Source organism: Hevea brasiliensis, unplaced genomic scaffold (assembly GCF_030052815.1).
Source record: "Hevea brasiliensis isolate MT/VB/25A 57/8 unplaced genomic scaffold, ASM3005281v1 Scaf16, whole genome shotgun sequence".
Taxonomy (NCBI): Eukaryota; Viridiplantae; Streptophyta; class Magnoliopsida; order Malpighiales; family Euphorbiaceae; genus Hevea; species Hevea brasiliensis.
Window position 1 is genome coordinate 459,592 of NW_026614652.1, and position 21,661 is coordinate 481,252.

Here is a 21,661-nt window from a genome sequence, read left to right on the forward strand (position 1 = left end):
TTCAAACAATCAAGCACTCATACAATTTGGATACTTTGATCTCATCAAGAAATTGAACAAAAGGGATTTCATTTCATATCAAAATAAAGGTTACAAGTCATTGGTGGAGGGTCACCTGACTTGTTCTCAGTACATTGACATTTTGCTCGGTCTCTCTCTCTCTCTCGGTTTCCTCCTCACTCTCCTCTTCGTCTTGAGGAGCGGATCCACCATCCATGAGAAGTCTTCTCGGGTAACGCCTCTTAAGCTCGGGAGAAGATCGTGGGCATTCACATAGGCACCGGCTTCCTGCGTCACTGACCTCTTCTTCTTTCGCTCGATCTCTTGATGGTGAGCAATGTCGTGATTCGAAGTGCCGAGCTTCCCCAAGTTCACGAGCTTGATCGGCCAACTTATCCTCATAGGATTTCATCAGACCCGATTTGACAATGTAGTCATGGGCGGATGAAAGTTGGGCTTGCGGCGAAAGCTGCGTCTGAACTGCTTTTAGAATTTCTTGCCTCGGAAGACAAGCCTTTTCACGATTATATCTGGTTCACGGGCTCTCTACGCTCAAACTCATTGTCTGGGCCAGGAGATCGTCAATGCTACTCGGGGTCAGCTTGTTCCGATCCTCCTAGAGGTAGATGGAAGCTCCCAGAACCTTGGCCAAGCCCAGATTCTCCCGAGCTGATCGGTTCTTCTTTAAGGAATGAATGAGGACACAGGCACCTCAAGGCAGGGTCCTCACGAGGTTGGGAAGGCCTACCTTCCGCACTAGAAGGCGGTGGAGGTGGTGGCTCTTCTTGTCGAGGGGAGAAGGAGCTACTTCTACTCGAGGCAGGTTGCCTTGAAGGTCGGGCGAGTCTCCGGCACTTCTCATGAATCCCACCTGGCGTGCGTGATGCGCGGCGATTTCATTTCTCGTACCTTGAGAGACTTCTCTTTTCGCTTGCGGCTCTCCTGCGCCTTCGCCTCCGGCCATTTACGCACGGAAAAATAGTTCTTGAGATTACCTAAGCGGGAGACTAAAGATTTAGGTTATACGATCCGGTCCGAAGTCGAGCGCATTTCATAATTTTTATTCGCGATCATCCGCATCAGCCACCATCTCAGTTCAGCCATAACAGCATATAGGCATGAATACTTTAGAGTGGCCACCTGAACTTTTAATTCCATTACCATGGCACCCTCGTCCCTGCTCAGGGCGATCTTCTTTGGAATTGATGGGCCTAGATCTTTGCCATTTACATGGGAAACCCTCAAAACGTTGAAATCTTGCTCCTCAACATAAAGAAGTGATTCTTCAAAATTTTCAGTGAAGAGGTGAGATCGATAAAAAGCCCACAGTGTGGTTTGGCTTGGAAGAATCAATACTCGTCGTCCTTTCGACGAGTAAGTCTATCTGACTCAAGAAAACCTTTCTTTAGGCTCGAGCTTCTTAGCTCGGCATAAGCCTCTGAAAGCCACGAATTCGCCATGAGTGCGGATGTACTTGGGCTATACATACGTGGTGGAACTTGAGCGTCATTGAAGAAGTTGTCAAGAGGAAGCCGAGCTCGACTTTTAATTGCTCTTCATATATTATGATCGCGTCATTTTCTTCAAAGAAGTGAGCGGCTCGAGATCGCCATGGCATCGATAAGCTCGTATGAGTCGGTCCAAGGTGTACTCTTGACTTATCATTGCGGTCGTTTCTTGGAGGATCGACGGCAACTCATCCACGGAAGACTTTCTCTCCTAGAGGAATGTGTTCATCTTGATTATGCAGCTTGACCACGGGCTGAAGCGAGTTCGTAGGAGGCTCGGGCACCCACTCGACCTAATCACCTCGACTTCATCCAATGACCACGAGACATGGGCGGAAGGGCGGCTCAGCGCTCTCGACCCTCGGCCGCTCATTTTCAAAGAAATGAAAGAAGTTTAACTAAGAGAAAGATCAAAACCCTTACAGAAATGTGATCGACGTCGGAAAAACATGAAGAAATGAGAGAATTTTGGAATCACTGCAAAGTCTTGAAAATGACATAAGGGAGCAAGCGATTAACCTTCCCTATTTATACTGTCGAGCATTCAATGCTCACGATGTCCCAAGCGACGCATCGGTTAGCGGAATCCACCGCTTCACGACACGTCGCGAGAAGGTTCAAGAAACACCATAAATAAAATACAAGGAGATCGGTGGCTAAGATCGTGGATTCGACGGATGTTGAGTTCTGATTTGCTAAGGGTGATTTAGTTAGGAACGGATCGGATATGCACAGCAGAGATCGGAAAATAACCAATGCAATAATAAAATGATAATTGTCAAAATAAAATTTCATTTCTAAAAGATCAGATTACATCATTTGGGCGATCTCAAGAGATCGGATTACATCATTAAGAGCCTCTAAAGGTTAGATTATATCATTTGGGCGATCTCTAGAGATCGGCACTACATCCTACCTCGCAGGGACCTATGTCAAAGCCTAGTCTCATGGCTGAATCAAAAGACGTGTAATCAGAAAGCCAGCCGTAGGCATCGGATAGATGTACAGCTTAGACGGAGTGACTATGACTCTCATGATGATGAGGAGTCATCGTAAATGTCATCGATCGAGAACATGATCGCGCTTGATGTGATGAGGAGCCAAATGAACTTCAAAAGGCGGTCACCGATATTTAGAGAAATTAGCGGTCCTCGCGAAATCGGTTCACCGATTATATCGATAGACCGATTCGAGATCAAGACGATCAACATTTTTTATCTTGATCGGTAAATTAGTCCGATTCTTTCACTGTCATCAGATGTGGTTCTCATGATTCTCCGATCACCGGAATCATAAACTTTCAGTCGAGGAACAAAGAGAACAATTGGAAAAGATCAAAGCGGTCACCATGGCGGGTAATTCTGGAGAAACTTGGGCGGAGAAGTGAAAAATGGAAAGAGGAGAAATGGAATGTGGGAGAAATTCCATTGAGGCATATATATAGTGCGAGCATTTATTACTTGCAAACCGCGGATGCATCGAATCGAAGAATTAAATGCTTTGACTGAGGCAGCTCGGATAGAGGGGAAGATTCTATAATGGTAAAGATCGGGAGAAGGACCCGATATGAGAGATAAGAAAAGGGTCATAATAGATTGGAAGAAATAAGAGATCGCAATGCATGAAGAGGATAAGATAACTTACAATAACTCTCCACAGATTCAGAGCCGAGGTAGTTAAAACGTTGCAGGCGTGATCAAATCTTTACAAGACGCCTCATTTGCGAGAATCGCCCACATTCTTGTGACGCCAAAAGCAGTTATGGCGATCTGTACATCACAATCCCCACGGTTGATTATACTTGCAAGGATGAACTCGAGCCCTTGGATAAAAACAAGCAGCAGTCCGGCGCCTTTTATTCTCGGCCCTCGATCCATCTTGTAAGGCGAGGATCTGGCCGTTGGCTTGGGAAGAGAAAGGATGGATATTGGATAGGATCCCAATCCCATGCTTTGATTCCCTTTAATTTTGACGTCGGATTATGTCCTTTTAAATCCAAACCTTCTCTCCCAAAGGGAGATCTTGACCCTTCATTAGCGACACGCTCCTATAAATACCTGCATGCAATACTGTAGAGGGGACGGACAAAAAAAGGTAGTGATTATAGTGGAAAGGTTCTGAAATTTAATTCAGTCTTGCTGCTTTGCCATTCTAAACTTGCATAAAAATTGAGAAATTTCAGAAACTAGTTTTCTCGAGTGTCTCCATTGATATAGTTTTTGAACCCTGAAATCCTTCATTTTCAGTTTGTTCATCACTCTGTCATACCATTTCCGTTCAGCCTTGTCTTCATTGCCCCATCATCTACTCATTCTTCTCTCACGACTTCATTTTGACGTAGCGGTAGCTTCGACTTGCGCATTTCAACTGGTTCTCGCAATCTCAAAGTAAACATTGGTCCCGAAACCATGAGCCTTCAACGTAACAACATTTGTGATCTCCAAAGCCAGTTTGATAACCTTGACCTCACACAGGTAAGTATCTAGACTGTCACCTTTTCAAATGCTCTCGTTTTACGTTCTCTGCTTTTATTCTAAAAATTCTCATTAAGTTCAGTTATACTAAAAATTTCCATGCGATCCTTGGTGATAATTACTCTCTTGAGTTTACTTTTTCTATTCTCAGTTCACGTTATTTATTTGTTCTTAGTTTTTATTTCCTTAGAATATGGGTGTTTCGGTTACAAGTAACTTCTAGGTAATTTAGCAAAGTATTGGTAGCAATATCATAACGTGATAGTGTCTCTTGAAATAAGAGAATGAATAGGGAATCAGGAGAAAAGTCATGAGATCGAGCTACTAAGCGAGTCTAGGAAATAGCATAATAAAACGGGGATCGAGATAGAACCCGGACTAGTAACCGTAAAAGATCGATGTAGCCACCAAAGAGTTCGGACAAGTGAGTCATATCTGAGATCGGTGAAAGGCTCTGTCTTAAATCGAATACTTTAAGAGGTCGAGGGAGAGTTCTTACCTGATCCCCATTCAAATAAAAAACACGGAGATCGGAGGAGAGTTCTTATCCGAGATCCTTCATTAAAACCTTAAACCAAATACTTTAAGAGGTCGGGGGAGAGTTCTTTACTGATCCTCATTCAAATAAAAACGCGAGATCGGAGGAGACTTCTTATCCGAGATCCTTCATTTAAAACTTAAACCAAATACTTTAAGAGGTCAGGGAGAGTTCTTACGATCCTCATTCAAACAAAGCGGAGCTCGGAGGAGAGTTCTTATCAGAGATCCTTCATCAAAACCTTAAAACAAATACTCTAAGAGGTGGGGAGAGTTCTTATCAGATCCTCATTCAAATAAAAATCGGAGATCGGAGGAGAGTTCTCATATGAGATCCTTCATTAAAACTTCAAGCCGAATACTTCAAGAGGTTGGGGAGAGCTCTTACGATTCTCACTTAAATTAAAGCAGGAGATCGGAGGAGAGTTCTTATCAAAATCTTCCACTCAAAACTCTTAATAAATATATCTAGAGATCGGGAGAAGTTCCTAGAGCTCTCTTAACAAAATTCAAACTAAATGACAAGACCACAAGACCAATTCACTCAAACACTTATTCATTAAAGGGCCATCTCACGAACTTGTGTTCTGGGCAACCCAAGATAAGTGAAATATCAAATATTCCTTTATTTTGCACAAAGGATTAACATTATCACTATCCCAACCCCTAATTACCCTTTTAATTTATAAAAGAGCATAACATTAAATCTTTACGTTCATTGAGGATGAGGCGGGTGCCTAACACCTTCCCCACCCGTATATGGACCGAACCTAGAATCTCTTTCGAAGTGGTGTCTTTTAATTTATTTTCACAAATGATTTTCTTTAATTTCCCTCAAAATTAAAGTGGCGACTCCTCACTCTTTCCCACTTCGGTGAAGAGTTTTCGTCCAGGCGACCGCAAAATACCTTGCGACAATTGTTAACATGCTTTCCTTTTTTGTTTTAGAGTAATTTGCCATCCATTTCTAAAATTAACTAAAGTATGGTAAAAACTAATGAAAGTGCTGTGTTATTAATAAAACATAAACTCGATTATTAAGACATACTTCCATGGAACAATCATCAGCACAAGTCTCTCAATTTTCCTATTTCCTCTGAAGATTGGAATTAATGGGTGACATATTTTCATGGTTCATCACAAATGAAAGCTCTTGGCTGTGGCACTTGAAAGGATCGTTTAATTAACATTCCTGGCTGTTCCATGTTTCTACAATCACAATAGCATCCAATTGACTGTTCCTTCAGATGCTATATACGCCAAACTACGAACCAGCCATGGCTAAAAATAACTCTTCAATGACATAGTGCATAACTCCTCCCAACTCCAAGGTAATAGCACCAATAACAAACAAATTTGAAAATCATCACATTCTGAATGCAATGTCAGCATTCATCCAACAGAAAATGCAAACTCGGATTTTCAGGTAGATTTGGAGTATATCATTACAGAGAAGTTCAGGTAAAAATTATTTTTTAAAATTGGCTGTGGGGGAGCGGGGGGTAAAACTACATAGAAATTGATTGCATAACTAGAAAAACATGTTTGAAGTGAGAACTAGTAGAATGCCCCAAGACACCTACTCTGTTGCCTGCACAGGTTGAGAAGCTTCAGTTTGTTTCAGCGTTTCCAAAGCAGAGATCCTTGTATCCAGGGACTCATGAAGGCCTTTCACCTGATCAAAGGCACAATAATACAAAATAAATTCCATATTAATACTTCTCCATGCACACAAAAGACCATCCAGGTCTTCTGACCCGCTAAAATACCTAACACTATAGCCCTAAGAATGTCGGAACCCCTGAAGGACAGATCAAGGTCCTTGAGAAACATGGTTCAGGTTATGTCAACAGTATGGCATGCTCATAATTCAATTGATCAATGGAAAATCCTGTTCACTAAAGATAACAATAATGTTCTCATAGTTGTTAAAAAAGAAAAAACTAACAAAATTAACGTTTAAACAATAACGGGCTTCCCTTCTCAGTCAATTATCTCACTTTTCATGTAGCATGGAGACATTAAATACTTATATGCAGTATATATTTGGGGGCAAGGCTTAAAAACTGCCATCTGGATCAAAATGTTATATGAATGTTAAACATATAAGGACATGCATTTAAAATTGTAGCATCCACTAGACAGCAGACACGGTTAAAAAAAAAAATAGCAAATAACATTTGGGTACTAATCTAAATGTGCAGCATATAATTCTCATCAAAGAATGCCAGCACTCCATCCTACTAAAGATGTCATATAACTTTGAATGAGCAACATCAAGAGATAAACACTCACATGATTATGGATGGATATATAAGAAATAAAAGAGATGCAACTTTGGATCTGTCACCCTAAATAAATAAAGCTACCTTGTAAAATTATGCAATGGGATTACAGTTATACTGTTCTGTGAGTCTTCCATGCTCTTCTTTTCAACAAGTGTTGCTGCTTGTTTTAAATGCAATCTCAATAATGAAAAAAGATTGACCATGGAAAGAGGCAAATTTTCTTACACAACCACTAGGAAAGCAATAAAACTGGTCCACATTTTCATTGCTAACCTCACAAGCACAAAGAAACCGGTATTGCTAAATTCGTCCCGGTCACAATGCCACATTCAAATTGATTTGTCAAAGATAAAGTATACTCATGTGTCTTTGCCTATAACTAACTCTAAAAATTTTATGATGAAAAAGAATTAGAGACAAACCAAATTGTCCCATAAAAGATTCAGGGTTACATTTGTAGTAATTAAACCAAGCAAAAGATGGATTATAACTATAAGAATTTTTGTAAGCCGCGGTAAGGAACACCATGGGACATTTAAGTCAGAAAACAAGATTGCAGCAAGAAGAAGAACCGCAACTTAGGTGTATGAACTCCACAGAAAAAAAGGGGGAAAAATAAACTTAAAAATCATTGGCAAGCATCCCAAACGCAAATAACGCAAAGCAGGATTTGAGCATAGATATTTCACATTTAATTTAACTTGAAAGCTATGGATTTTCTATTCAGACCTAAAAAGCAAAGAAGATCAAGCAATGTGGCTTACAAAAATTCCACAAAACAGTCCATTTTAGTTGAGGCTTCTCAAATCTCCACATTCCTTCACCAAATCCATCAAATTCCTCCAATCCAAATAATAAAGAGCTCCCCAACCTAAAGCCAAGCCTCTCATTTCAGCTGGCTAGACGTGCATAAGGCAAGGATCACTCCAAATAGGAATAACTCAAATGTCTATACCATACTATTAGGGGAAAAATTAATTAAAAAAGAAAAAGAAAAACTACCATTATAATTCTGGGTTTACCTTAACTTGTTGAATCAATACAAATGAAGCCTTCTAGCGAATTAAATGGCTCTCCAGAAATTGAAAATCCATAGATAACCCAACAAAATTGACAAGTTAATTTCAGATTACAAGGCAAAATTACTGTCTTTTGTTCTCAAACGCGAAACTAAAAACAAAAATCCTAAAACCCCACATCTTAAATATCAATCTATTAATGTTTTCAATGCAAGATGTTTGAGGCTTCAAAAAATGCAGAGAGAACATGGATTTTTCCGTTTTTCTTCTTGGGTACTAACCTGTTGAGAAATGGATTCATGGGCAACCTTGTAATCCTTATAAAGAACGTAGAATCCCAGAAGCGACGCCGTCGCTGCTCCGGCGAAGAATGACGCCAATCTCACCCTCAATACGTAACCCATCTCTCTCGACACTCCCTCTGTCTCTGTCTCTCTTCTCTTCGATTAAGAAATGGTTAAGCTTCCGCATGGTTTCACTATTACTTTACTTCTTCCAAATACGACGTCGCACAAGTTCAAAAATGTGTAATAGCTCCTGACAAACGGTGTCGTTCTACCTTTCTTTCATTTGTTTCCTTAACTGAAACGGTGTCGTTTTAAACCATCTGGCATGCATTTCTGATCTTTTGTTAACTTGCGCCAGTCTTGCTAGTATCGCATATAGTCACAGTGTACTTGTCTCTATCTGATTCTATCTATCCATACGTTTCTTTTCCTCTCTGTGTAGTCTTTCTTCTTCCTCATCTGCAGAACAGAGAAGGGTAGGGTTAGGGTTTTAGTGGGTTTTGAGTTTTAGTTTGTGAAGGTTAAGAATGCAACAGACACCACAGCCAGAGATGATGAACCCTTCACTCAACATTACAACTGAGCAGATTCAAAAGGTAACATTCACGTTTCTCATTTGCTGTGTAATGGGTTTTATCTTATACACATAGAGAGATTTTGTGTTTGGTTATATTGTATAATGGGTTTCGCTTTTGCATGCATTGTAGTGGGATCCTTTATTGTGTTTAGATTTTGTTTTTAAATCAGTGGACTTTTTATTTTTTTAACCTTGATTATCTTCTGATTGGAACTTTCAATGCCTTTAATCCACTAAATTCCTGATTCTTTGTTGTTGAACGTTTAGATTTTTTTTTTTTAAAGGAATAACTTTTATTGTAATCCAATTTGCAAAGGAAAAAAAATCTGTTTAGACTTGTGAAAAACAAATATCAATTATGTTCTTCTGATTAAGGGTTTGTTTGATTGAAATGGAGCATCTGAATCTGATGGTAATACTCTTTGAATATTGTTAAAATGTAGGAAGCAAGTTTTGCCTAGGAAGGAAGGATCCCATCGATACAATATATCTTATTCATTTGTTATTGGGCTTGCTTCTCAACAGTTGGAAGTGGGTATTAATTTAATTGTGAGGTTTGCCCTAATTAGATATGAAGAGGAATGGGTCTCAATTACATTTTACTAATATGTCACACCACTGCTTACAAGCTGTTGGTGTTTGCCAAATTGTTTTGCTTTTTGAATAGCTTGAATTATGAACTGGCTTTATCATGAAAACAGTGATTCAGTTCTAAAAGCTAAAATTTTCTCTTAGTATGATTTTGTTAATTCATTTATTCAAGAAAGTAGTTGATTTTGAACGCTTTGAACAGTACCACTCTAATATTGGAGAGAATGTAAATCACAATTTTTTTGAGAAGTGTATATCACAAATTTGATTATTACTTTAAGATGATGATGTTTTATTTATGATTTATGCAGTACCTGGACGAGAATAAGCAGTTAATTATGGCTATACTGGAGAATCAAAATATGGGAAAGTTTGCTGAATGTGCTTCGTGAGTGACGAACCAACTAGAATGCTCACTTTTCTTTGTTTCCATTATGGTACCCAATGGTGTGATTTGCATAATGACTTTATTTTATGTGAAGTTGATGTTTCTAGTTTTGTTTCCATTATTAAAAATGTTTGTTAGTTTATTTTTAATATTTCTCTTGTTTTCCATCACCTCTGATATTTTTCATCATCTTCTCCTTTGTGCATGAGAAAAAAATTCCCTAATCATATGAACCTTTCAATACGTGCTTTAATTAACTTAGCAAGTGATTTGCATGACTTATCCATCAAGCATGAGGAACTTCATACAACAGATCAGTCACTAGTTAGTGTTCATCCTATATGCTTCCTGATTTAGTCACTTCTCTCTCTCTCTCTCTCTCTCTCTCTCTCTATGTATAGGGGGAATAATCAGGGATTGTATTCCAAAAATGGCATATTGTAGATTGTGCAAGAACATGCGTTAAACTCATTAGTTCAGTGATTGTTTGCAGTAGTCTCGTATTTTGAAGATATTATTATGTTGGGTTTGAAATTATGACTTGCTTATGATATGATATGAGCAAAAGTGCTTATTTGAGATATTCAATTTAGGTATTATATCAATATTCATTTAGTTGTTCCAAAACAAAAATACTAAGGGGAAGAGTAGTTGAATGAATAATATGTAAGAGACGGCAATTCTACAGAATCTGTCAGCTGCAAGCTCATGAAATTAAGCATGCTAACACTCTTTCTTGCTTAGAAAGATCTAAAGTCCATTTTAAAATCAGAAAAATATTGTTAGCATTTATTCTGCAATTTCATTGTACCTTTACATGGTTTTTGGCCATATGACATTGCACAATGATTCAGTTATCAAGCCCAGCTACAGCAGAACCTGATGTACCTAGCTAGAATAGCTGATGCCCAACCACAAGGGACACCAATGCCTTCACAGGTGAAAATGCTGACACATGTACCCCAAAAACTCTTTTTTCTTTCTTTTTGATGTTGGAACATTTGCTTATGTTGAAAATTGCAGACATCCCCTCAGTCCACAGTGCAACAAGAGCATTACATGCAACCATCTCAAGTTGCAATGTCTCAGCAACCAATATATTTCACTCCAAAACTACCTTTCCAGATTAATGATCAGCAGCAGCTGCCACTGCACCTCCAGCAGCAGCACCTCACCCAGCGGCAAATGAGAGAGACCCAGCATGAATAATGGATGTACTGACGCGTGAAAACAGATGATACCAACTCATGTAGCCATTTAGGCCATTGTCCTTGAATGTTTATAGTTTTGTAGGACTTAAAGTACTGATACATCTTTGTAGGCTAGTTGTTTTCTGTTCATGCGAAAAGGCAGCTTATTTTTACCCCTAATGTCCAAGCATGATCTCACTGGAGACATGCTTAAGCTGCTATACTGTAAGCAACAAACCTAAATATCGTTGCCGTCCATAATCCTACTTTTCTGGACAAGGCATTAGTTTTCTATGTGCTTTTTCAATTATTTTTTTTTTATTAAAAAGAAAAAGAAAAATCCAAGTTCTTGCCTGTGCAAGTCAATTTTTTGTTCATCCAATAATTAGAAAATAAAATATTAATTCAAATAGTGAAAATTATATTTGTTTTTGTAATTAAAATAGTTTTATTGCCTTTATAAGTATAAATTATTTTAAATCATTAAATAGATTAAAATCGTTATTAATACATAAAATTGATAAAATCAAAAGAAAAGGATACATTTGCAGAAAACGCAATTTCTTTTTCATTTAAGCATAATAATTTTGTTCAATAAACATAAATATTTTGTATTTATGATAAATTAAGTCTAAATGAGAAAAATCATACGAAATGCTATTTGCTAGGCGCTTCAAGGAAAAAGAATAAGAAAAGCTACGCCAGTTCAGAAGAAAATCACTTCCATTAAATTTAAAAAAAAAAAAAGAAAAAAAGAAAAAAGAGCTATCAGATGCACAGATGCAATTTTGCGCATGAATATCACTGCAGAGAGTCCAATGTTCCATTTTGGATCACAAAACACACTCAACAAATGTTTTCTTTTTCCCAAAAAAACATTAAATTAAAAGGGAATCAACTGAGCAGTCCAATAGATAATTTCTATAAGCAAAAGCTGACTGGCGATTTCGATCAGCAATAAACACATTCCATCGCGGATTATCCCTATATATGCTCCATCACAACCCCTGTTAACATCCATTTTATATTTATCTATATGATTCCACATTTCCTCCTGCCGCACAAATTACACAGTTGATTAGTTCTAATCGATTGAGCTGAGAAATCCATAACCAGAAACAAAAAAAAAGAAAAAAAAAAAAAAAAAAGCAGCTACTAGCAGCAGACGCATTTACAGCTACCCTAAATGATGAATGACGCAAAAATTGGAAAATATGTTTAATTATTGATTAGATAACGAGAAATATAATGAAAATGCCAAATTCAAGCGTGCAAGTAATTTAATAAACTTACTATCTTCCAGATGTTAATGCAGCTCCAGTTGTCCTGCAATAATTCAATAGCGTTAAGCTCAATAATCCCTTTAGCCACTGCTACATGAAACTACATGCCCATTCAATAACAGTTCCAGTATTTGGAAAGAATGAAACCATACCTGCCCTGCTGCTTTCCAGCAAAATTCAAGTTAGACCTCCCATGCATTGACCCCTTGCTCTGGTTGCTAGATATGCTTGATCTATCAAAATCTGCTCCATTCATTTCCTGAGAATCTTTCGATTTACTCAAAATTTTTACATTTGAGATACCCCCAGCAGTATCAAAACTAACACCATTAGGCTGTTTTGAATCAATTGATGGAACTTTCTTGAGTCGGTGAGACTGTGCCATTGGAGTAACAGCCACAGAAGGAAAAAATGATGAGTATGGAGGAGATGCTGCTGCTGCTGCTGCTGCTGCAACTTTAGCAACCGCTGCTGTAGCAGCTATCATTTCTTGAGCTCCTTCTCGAAGTTGAATGTAGTCGCCCTCAATAAAAAATAACTGAAATCACATGGAATTCTCAGATATGACAATGAGAAAATCTATGTAACATACAATTGCAAATTCCAGAAACTCACTTCTGGGTGACCAGCCACAAACTCATCAAGCTTTCCATACTTTTTCTTGTAATCATGCCAATGTAAAGGTGCAAGCATCTTGCCCAGCCTATTAGGTAGCTGTATTTAGACACCAAGTAACTACTTCAATTCTTGAAGGATATGAAAAGGGTTAGGATGGACAATTTATTATTTACAGACACAAACCGTTGAATTGATCCGAATTCTACCGCCAGCTGGAATTGTGCGAACCATGCAAGCCAACAGAGATCTTTCATCAAGAAGGGCAGTCTCTGAAGTTTTCCCTACGGTCACCATATTTGTCTGCCCAGTTGAGATCAATGATTCAGATAATACTACAGTACCATTATTGATAGTGCCTTCACTGGCATTAACTGAATGCATTGATGTTTCGGACAATGATGCACTGACAGAACTTTGTTGTTCGTCTGTCAAAACTTGGCCATCTAATCCCTGATCACTAAAGCTCAAAACATTTTGCTCCTGCAACATTTCAAGTTCATCCTGAGTTAGGTCTCCGAGCAACTCACAAGCTGCTTTCTAATTAGACAAGCAACCAATGGTATCAGAAAAGCAGAAGGATATTGAGCAAACCTTTGCTTCACTGTTTTGATCAAGAGAATTCAGTCTTAAGGAATCACTAAATTGGGAAGAAATCTGTTGCAAGCTCTGCTCAGGTTGGGAGGAAACCACGTAACTTCTATCCATCGACTCAAGGACCTGCAAAAGAAAGCATTTTAGTATACCCCGTCAATGATGATTGCAAAAATATATCACAGGTAGATAGCAACATGTAAATATGCAAAACCTGTGCTTCCCCAGTAGACGATGAAATTACAGGATCAGGCTCCGTCCCTTGACTGTTGTGAATGTCCAGATAACCAGGATGAAATCCTTGTCCATTAACAGACACTTCATACTCATACTTTGCATCTGATCTCATAAGGTTGTGATCAGTTTGGGATGAAGTCAGTTGATTCGGTGTAGATAATTGAGCACCCTCTGATGCAGCCTGAGAAAGATGAGAAACGAAAAATATTCTTAACATTACCACAGATGGACAACTTACTTGAGATTGCATATTCATCAGATAAGAAATGGAAAAGAATACATATTATGATACCACAAAGTCATATATAAAAGGTGGACACAAAGGATATTTCAATCTGGTAATACCTGCTGGTTCTGCCACTGTGGAAGGGATGACATTGCTGGTATCGAGTTAAAATGCCCAACATGAGATTGAGGAACATGTGATGGCATAGAATGAGGAATCCTGTTGATGCAGAATGAATGGATGCAGTGCAGTCACCTGTCCAGGCGGAAGGTAGGTAGGCATCCCAAGTAAAGACGACGGTGCAATGGGGACTCCGCAACATGGTTGGTCTAATGAAGAACACAACAATATTGGAAATCATTAATACAGCATTAGAATAGGGATTTTCTTTGCTACTCAAAAATTAGTCTATCAAATAATAAAACAATGCTTTTCACTTGTCCATGTAATATTGTTTGCTGATCGTCCAGGACTTAAGCAAACAAGCATTACAAGAAGCCACTCAGAATATGCTAAGTTGTCACCTAACAAATTTCTTGATTGGATTCTCCACTTAATAATTTCAGTTTGTATTTTCTACTTAAGAAACAATAAAATGCCCCTACATATTCTTTTTAACCAAAAGGTCACCAGAAACAATAGCTACATCCTAAGAACCACCCTATGGAAAAGTAGGATACTTTAATGTGATAAATTAGTAACATTTCTTACGTTTCCTAATCACTTTGTCCCTCTATTATTTAAAATTTAGATAAGCCATTATCCAAATTTATATTGCCCATCTCCTACCTCCTCCCTCCCACAACCCCTCTCTCTCCCTCCCTCTCTCTCTCTTCACACTTGCATTCCTCATATTTGACCAATTAACTCCCTGCATGTCTTTCTATTTATCTACGGCCCATCTCTCTCTATCTCCAAACTTGCAACCCTCATATTTTGATCAAATTAACCCCTTCATATCTATCATCCATCTATCAATTGGTTTACAAAAAGAACGTGCAAACACAAAAGTGTCGGAAACAAGGCGTTAGTTTAACAGATTTAAAGAAGTTAACACCACTACAACAACTAAGCCTTAACCCCAAACTAGTTGGGATCGGCTATATGGATCCTTTTTCGCCATTCAACTTTATTTGAGACCAATTCCACATTAATATTAAAAAATTATAAATATTTTGATACTACTTCCCTATAACGTCATTTTAGGTCTCCCCCTTTTTTTCTCACTCCTTCTACCACTAATTTATCACATGTATATACTGAAGCATTTGATTTTCTACATGGGACATAATAAGTTAACACCATGACTCATTAATTATTTCCCATCATCCACACTCACAACCATGCCATAATTCATAACTTGTAGAACTCTTCCAACCCATCACCAATCTCTTCCTAAAGCTGTGTTGCATGTACACTAGATTAACCATTAGTTCCACTTCTTGTATACCAGATAGCCTACTCAACTCAACTAAGCCTTTATCCCAAAAATTTAGAGTCGGCTATATGGATTCGTTTTCTCCACTCTAAACGATTTTGGGTTAAATCCTCATAAATGTGTAATGTTTCTAGGTCATGTTGTACTACTCTCTTCCAAGTCAATTTAGGTCTACCTCTTTTTTTCTTTCTATCCTCTAACCTAATATGCTCTACTTGTCTAACTGCAGTCTCCGTATGTCTACGCTTCACATGACCAAACCACCTCAATCTCCCTTCTCTCAACTTATCTTCAATTGGCATCACTCCTACCTTTTCTCTAACACTCTCATTACGGACTTTATCTAATCTAGTATGGCCACTCATCCACCATAACATTCTCATCTCTGCAACTCTTATCATAGACTCATACGACTCTTTCAGTGCCAACACTCACTACCAAATAACATAGCTGGTCGTATGGTCAGATAAAGAAAATTTTCCTTTCATCTTATTAGGAATCTTACGATCACATAAAACTCCCGTGGCACGTCTCCACTTCAACCATCCGGCTTTAATCCTATAACTAACATCCTCCTCACATCCCCCATCTACTTGAAGGACTGAGCCTAGATATTTAAAGTGATTACTTTGGGACAGTACCACTCCATTCAAACTAACTCCTTCCCTATCACCAGATTGGCCTTCACTGAACTTGCAATGCATGAAGCATGTATAATAAAGCAAAAACAACTAAGTTTACAATTTAAACTATGTCTACCTCACATTAAGCTATCCAAAAATCTCATTAAAGTATATTAAATCACTAAGGCTCCGTTTGTTTCACGAAAAATAAAACTTGTTTGTGGAGAATATTTTCCAAGATAACATTTTTTGAGAAAATAACTTATCTTCTATTGTTTGGTCACAATCCTAAAAAATGTCTTAGTGTTCCCTTTGATCAGTAAAATATTTTCCATTAACCAATTTTCCTAAATAACCCAAGTGCCAAAACATGCAACAAATTTTTTCTAATAAATATTTTGTCAAACAAACAAAGCTTAAAACATAATAAAATTCAAATACTCTAATATACAAGTAATATTTGTGCAATCACCCATTCATATACATAAGTATAGAAGTTCTAGACTTGTTATCCATAAAAACTTGAAACATGAGGCACCATGTGACACTTGCCTGAGAATAAGCCTCATGCACAATGTGACCGTACTTAAAACTATCAAAGGTTTGAGCTAAAACAGAAATGAGGAAACTAATCTCCATGTTTAAAAAGCCCAACCAAACTTATAATATTTCACGAAGCAACAACAATTACATATTCATTTCTATGGCTTAGCTTATGGGTTGGAGGCAACTAATATGAGTGAATGGTCTAAGAAGGTAAGGCAACTATTTTATTTTTTTTTTTTTTTTTTTTTTGGGGGGAGGGGGGGAGAGAGAGAGAGAGAGAGAGAGAGAGAGAGAGACATGTAGTAATGCAATTTGCTTGAGTGAAGATAAAATAACAAGATTTGATATTGTTCACAAGCCCCGACATACAATAAGTGATGGCAAATCATGGGAAGGTTAATTTATGCTCAAATGAGGAACAACCATGAACCTCATTAAAAGCAATTATGGAAGACTTAAAAACCAATGTCACAAGGCATAACAAGAAGAAATTAAACTAGAAAAACTACTCTAAAATTATTCATTATTGAAAAATAGCAAGTGGCACAAAATTTTATAATGAGCAATTAACCGCTAGACATAAAATAAGTGTCATTAGACAAATCCTTTGGAATATTCATTACCATTATAGTTATTACCACAGATGATTTGAACTTAGTGAACCCAACACAAGAACAAGTGAGAACCCCACCCACTCCAACAGCTAAGCAAAACCACATGAGGTCAGTGATTTGTTGCAATGTGGGGAACATAACTTTAATGTAGAGTGTACTTAAGGTACTGTTGCAATTGAATTTGGAAGTTCCCCACCAAAAGTTTTCTCCTTCAATGGTCAATAAGACACCCAAAGCATCCAAAGTACAATCTTCCTGGAAGACAACTAAAGCGTCTTTTGGCCTGCAGTCCAAGCCCAGCCCCAGTCATTCAATCAACTGGACTAATATTGGTGATGCTCTTTTTGTCACTTTATCTGGTTTTCGTATCAATTATTGTAACACCTCACTAATCTTATCCACCATTCTCTCTCTCTCTCTCTCTCTCTCTCTCTCTCTGACATTTGCCAAAATCCACAAATTAAATAGCACCCATAACAAATTTATTAAGAGGCTAAAGTTATAGTTGAGCAACACAACATGCATGGCAAGGCAACCAGCGAATAAAAAAATCTATGGAATGCATTGAAATGTTGCCAATATATCATAATCATGTTTAGTAGAAGAGGAGAGCTATTCACAGTGTATATCCATAATAAATGGCAATGATTATTAAAATTTTCACAGAAGCTCATACTGACATTGATATCAGATACTTCTTTTCAGTGATAAAATAACCACAATGAAAAGCAATCCTACCTGGTTTGAAGCATTATCTGCATTCCCATTTGAAGTGGTCCATTGTCAGCACTTGTTGCACCATTTGCATTAACATCTAATTGGTTTACATTGCTTTGACCAAACTTTGATATATCCTTTGAGCTTGTCTGGGATATGCGCGACTCTTCAGGGTAGGTTCCACTCCTTTCTTTTGCATCAGCTAGCTCAAGATGAAGCTGTTGTACAGTATGCAAATGAAGTCTCTCCATTTCTGCTAACTGACATCAATAACCCAAAGGGGCAAATAAATCAAACTTTGGCAAGAAGACTAGCAGCATCACATTGTTTATCAAGTAGCAAGTACTAATCAGATCTATACTGCATGAGTTTAAGTATACCAAGGATTAAAACAAATATCAGAAGCAAAATGAAGAAACTGATTTGCCAGCCAAGAAAAAGATGAAACCGTTGCCACTTATAGACATACAGATTGAAGCAAGCATACAGGGCACACAAATGTAATATAAAGCCAACATCTGATTAATGCCAAAAGAATCCATTGCAAATCAACCTGTCTTTGACAACCGAGCCATAGTTGATTATATTGCTCTGTGCGTTCTCGTAATTCAACTTGTAATGAGTGGTTTGTAGTAGATTGCAAGGCATCCATCTCCTGAACGCGTGCAATCCATACTTTCAATTGTTCATCCTTCAAAAATATGGCCTCCTGATTAGCTCTATGCTGAAAGATGAGATCAATATCAGACCTCCTGATTCTCACATTGATAAATAATTTAATTGATCAGCAATTTGATAAAGGAAGAATCTAAGAAGAATACAAATTGCTATTCTATTAGTTAAAATTTTCAATAAACACCACAAATTATACTCTTAATGGAGAACCAGATATGTAAACTTCCAATCAATAGACCTGTTCCTGCAATTCAAGAATCTGCCTCTCTTTATCTTGAACAAGTTCTTGAAGGTCACGTATTTGCTGTATATGCTGTGCCCTTTCAGCTTCAGAATGATCCCGCTCTCTTCTGCAGAAAAAACAGTCCCAGTTGATTCATACAAGATTAAAACAAGTTTATTACCAGATTGGCTATTAACGATCCCTATTCGCTGCCTTTGTGACCATATGAAAGTAATGCAGTAACAAAATAATGGGGGCCTCCATAATCCATATGTGAGAATTTAGAAAATTGAAATTTTATTGTGTAGCTTTGAACCAAGTAGACAGAATAAAAATAAAAATAAAATGCAACCAACGATAGAAGACATAAAAGCATAAAATAACAGCGCCTAAATATAGAGATGCATGGCCTTCTTGGGAACCTTTGTTTTGGCCATATTGTTTCTATATTAGGATCTCTAACAGAAGATGGGGATTGCATCAATCATAAAAAATGAAGTAGTGTTACTTTAATAGAAACAACTTGAAGTTGGAATTCCACTTACGCATACCTAAATGTTGCCAATTCTTTATTTTGCTCTCTGAGAAGATCTTCCTTGGCCCAGGCCTGCAAAAAATAAGACAAGAGACAATAGTGCACATAGTTCACCAAAAACACTTTCTCTAAAATCACAACAAACCCATGAACAAACCGCTTCATTATCCAATTTAATGGCATGCAATTCTCTATCTTTCTCTTCCATTCTGCTTTCTAATTCATGTATGGCTTGTTCCCTTTCAAGAAGTTGTTCCTGCAAAAAAAAAAAAAAAAACACAACTGTAGGGTGAATGTCATATGAAACAGAAACAATCAAGTTGTCACAAAATTTCATGCATAATGTACCTCATTGGCATGATGCTACAAAATTACATGCAGCAAACCATACAGATTTAGTGGATATGGAGCCAAATTCACACATCTGATCTAAGGGTTTATGTCAATACACCATTATTACTTTAATTTAATACCTTATTATTACTTTAATTTAATACCTTTCTCCTCAAGTAAAAATTACTCCAATTAACTCCACAAAATGACAGGTTTTAATTGCTCAATACAATTTTGTATGAACATACAACTTGGAAATTGAAACTCAAAAAGTTTCAACCTTATGTTTTGCAGCAGCATCTTCATACTCTTTGATTTGAGCATCAAATCTGTTCCGCATTTCCATGATCTCAGATCTTGAGATCAGCTGAGCTTTAAGTTCAATCTCCATATGTTGTAACTCTTCTCTTTGCCTGGTAATACTATGAATTCGCTGCTGCATAATGTCATTGTCCAAACTACCATCCACATTGATCGAACAGAAGTCAACATCAGCAGGGGCTCTTCCATGCTGCACCTTGATAAACATAAAAATCAAGTTCACTTTCCATTACCATCAAACCAAAATCCTGTTGAAAGCAACAATATATTACCTCATATATTGTTCTCTCATCCGATTGCCCCAAATTTGGCCGTTCCAATTCCTGTAATTAACCAGTCATTAAGTTAATGACCAAGAAATCAACACATGTTACACATCCTAACATTGTTATTAGTTACCCAGAAAATGCCAAAAAAAATAAAGAAATCGAACTAAAGATTTGAATATCAATTTTATTGGCTAGTTGATCATAAATACAAAAGGAGAACATTCACTAAAATGAATTTAAAACATTACGTAGCAAAATTAGTAAAGTACCACCTCATCACCGGCGTTCCGAACGGAATGGTGGTCGGAAACGACACGCCACTCCTTCCTAGACGATGGCATCGACAGAGAAGCACCGCGTGGGGCGACGACACCGGTCGCAGCCTCCATTAAATCGACAGAAGTCTACGATAATGCTCCAATTCTCCTCCAGTATCTAAGCACGCAGCAGAAAAAAGAAAAAACCCTAGGTTGTATGAAAAGATCAAACGAAACCCTAAAATTATAGAAATTTACAATAAAAGGACCAATGGAGAGAAATAGAAATTAAAATGGGATATAGAAGGAGGCATAGACAGTACCGTAGGTGAAAATTTGGGGGTTTTGTATAATTGGAGGGTTTTGCAGGGGCTGGGAGTGTAAATGGTGAAAAGTTGACGATAGAGAGAGAGAAAATGAGAGATGATTGGGAGAGAAATTTCGATGCATGGGAGGCTCCCGCCATTTATAGGGCAACTTCATCTCTAAGACATGATAGTTTCACGCGCTGTACTTCCGCGTTTATCTCACATTTTCTGTTTTCAGTTTCGCTTGCTCGCCGGTCCTGGGTCAAACTTAAGTCTTTCTTCTTGAGCTTGATTTTGTTTTGGAAAGTACCAAATACATGATTTGATTATTATTTACAGGCACCATTGCTAAAATAGTACCTTAATAATAGATCATGAAAATTTACCTTTTTAATTTTAAAAATTAAAAAAATATTTTTATTATAATCAATCAAATGATATAATTATTTTTATATTTAATATTTAATTTAATAATTATTTTTATTAAATATTTTTACTTTAATTCATTATATAAATAATTAATTATTAATAACTAATATCTAATGATTAATTATTAATAAAATAATTAATAATTATTAAAATAGTCCTACTAAAATAATTAATAGCTATTAAAATAATTAATATTATTTAATAAAGTTATTAATAAAAATATATTTATTTATATAGATTGTTAATTAAAATATATAAATCTAAACATACTTGAAAATTATTTGAATAATAATAATTATTATATTTGAGATCAATTTGATTAAATTATAATGAATTTTAATTGAGTTTAGAGTTAATATGAGTATTGTAAATATCAATCTATTCAGATACGTGATTTTTATAGATATTTACTTATTGTAATTTAATATGTTTTTTAATAAATTAATTTTTAATTGATGAAGAAAATATTTATTTGAAATAAAAAAAAACTTATTTAAAAAATTATTATGCTATTTTAAAAGTGTTATGATTAAGGAGTTCCCAAAACGTAGCAAACACC

At 36.9% G+C, this 21,661-nt stretch overlaps 3 protein-coding genes across 3 annotated transcripts; 1 reads left to right on the forward strand and 2 right to left on the reverse strand.

Moving 5' to 3' along the window:
- Positions 1 to 5,679: 5,679 nt before the first annotated feature.
- On the reverse strand, positions 5,680 to 8,297 carry LOC131176544 (uncharacterized). Its single transcript, XM_058141590.1, has 2 exons — positions 8,108 to 8,297; positions 5,680 to 6,194 (listed from the first exon to the last, which is right to left on the reverse strand). Exons 1-2 carry the CDS (start codon positions 8,228 to 8,230, stop codon positions 6,099 to 6,101), a joined length of 219 nt encoding a protein of 72 aa, XP_057997573.1. The 5' UTR covers positions 8,231 to 8,297; the 3' UTR covers positions 5,680 to 6,098.
- Positions 8,298 to 8,533: 236 nt separating this feature from the next.
- Positions 8,534 to 11,153, forward strand: LOC131176543 (GRF1-interacting factor 3-like). Its single transcript, XM_058141589.1, has 4 exons — positions 8,534 to 8,709; positions 9,593 to 9,669; positions 10,524 to 10,608; positions 10,693 to 11,153. Exons 1-4 carry the CDS (start codon positions 8,641 to 8,643, stop codon positions 10,876 to 10,878), a joined length of 417 nt encoding a protein of 138 aa, XP_057997572.1. The 5' UTR covers positions 8,534 to 8,640; the 3' UTR covers positions 10,879 to 11,153.
- A 479-nt stretch (positions 11,154 to 11,632) lies between these two features.
- On the reverse strand, positions 11,633 to 20,869 carry LOC131176542 (uncharacterized). The gene is made up of 18 exons (XM_058141588.1): positions 20,689 to 20,869; positions 20,378 to 20,543; positions 20,112 to 20,162; positions 19,799 to 20,035; positions 19,343 to 19,441; positions 19,202 to 19,257; positions 18,666 to 18,777; positions 18,306 to 18,476; positions 17,774 to 18,012; positions 17,060 to 17,318; positions 13,934 to 14,059; positions 13,566 to 13,769; positions 13,352 to 13,477; positions 12,944 to 13,240; positions 12,758 to 12,856; positions 12,295 to 12,680; positions 12,153 to 12,185; positions 11,633 to 11,913 (listed from the first exon to the last, which is right to left on the reverse strand). Coding segments are annotated over exons 2-18 (2,616 nt in total). The 5' UTR covers positions 20,498 to 20,543; positions 20,689 to 20,869; the 3' UTR covers positions 11,633 to 11,912.
- Between the last annotated feature and the right edge of the window lie 792 nt (positions 20,870 to 21,661).

Excerpts from the sequence above, each read along its gene's own strand:
- LOC131176544 (XM_058141590.1), bottom strand. The coding sequence starts at position 8,230 with ATGGGTTACGTATTGAGGGTGAGATTGGCGTCATTCTTCGCCGGAGCA. Across the intron at positions 6,195-8,107 it reads ATGAATCCATTTCTCAACAG|GTGAAAGGCCTTCATGAGTC; the intron begins GTTAGTACCCAA and ends GCCTTTGATCAG.
- LOC131176543 (XM_058141589.1), top strand. The coding sequence starts at position 8,641 with ATGCAACAGACACCACAGCCAGAGATGATGAACCCTTCACTCAACATT. Across the intron at positions 9,670-10,523 it reads AAGTTTGCTGAATGTGCTTC|TTATCAAGCCCAGCTACAGC; the intron begins GTGAGTGACGAA and ends ACAATGATTCAG. Across the intron at positions 10,609-10,692 it reads GGACACCAATGCCTTCACAG|ACATCCCCTCAGTCCACAGT; the intron begins GTGAAAATGCTG and ends TGAAAATTGCAG.
- LOC131176542 (XM_058141588.1), bottom strand. The coding sequence starts at position 20,497 with ATGGAGGCTGCGACCGGTGTCGTCGCCCCACGCGGTGCTTCTCTGTCG. Across the intron at positions 12,681-12,757 it reads TTGTGGCTGGTCACCCAGAA|TTATTTTTTATTGAGGGCGA; the intron begins GTGAGTTTCTGG and ends ATGTGATTTCAG. Across the intron at positions 12,186-12,294 it reads GCTGGAAAGCAGCAGGGCAG|GACAACTGGAGCTGCATTAA; the intron begins GTATGGTTTCAT and ends GAATTATTGCAG.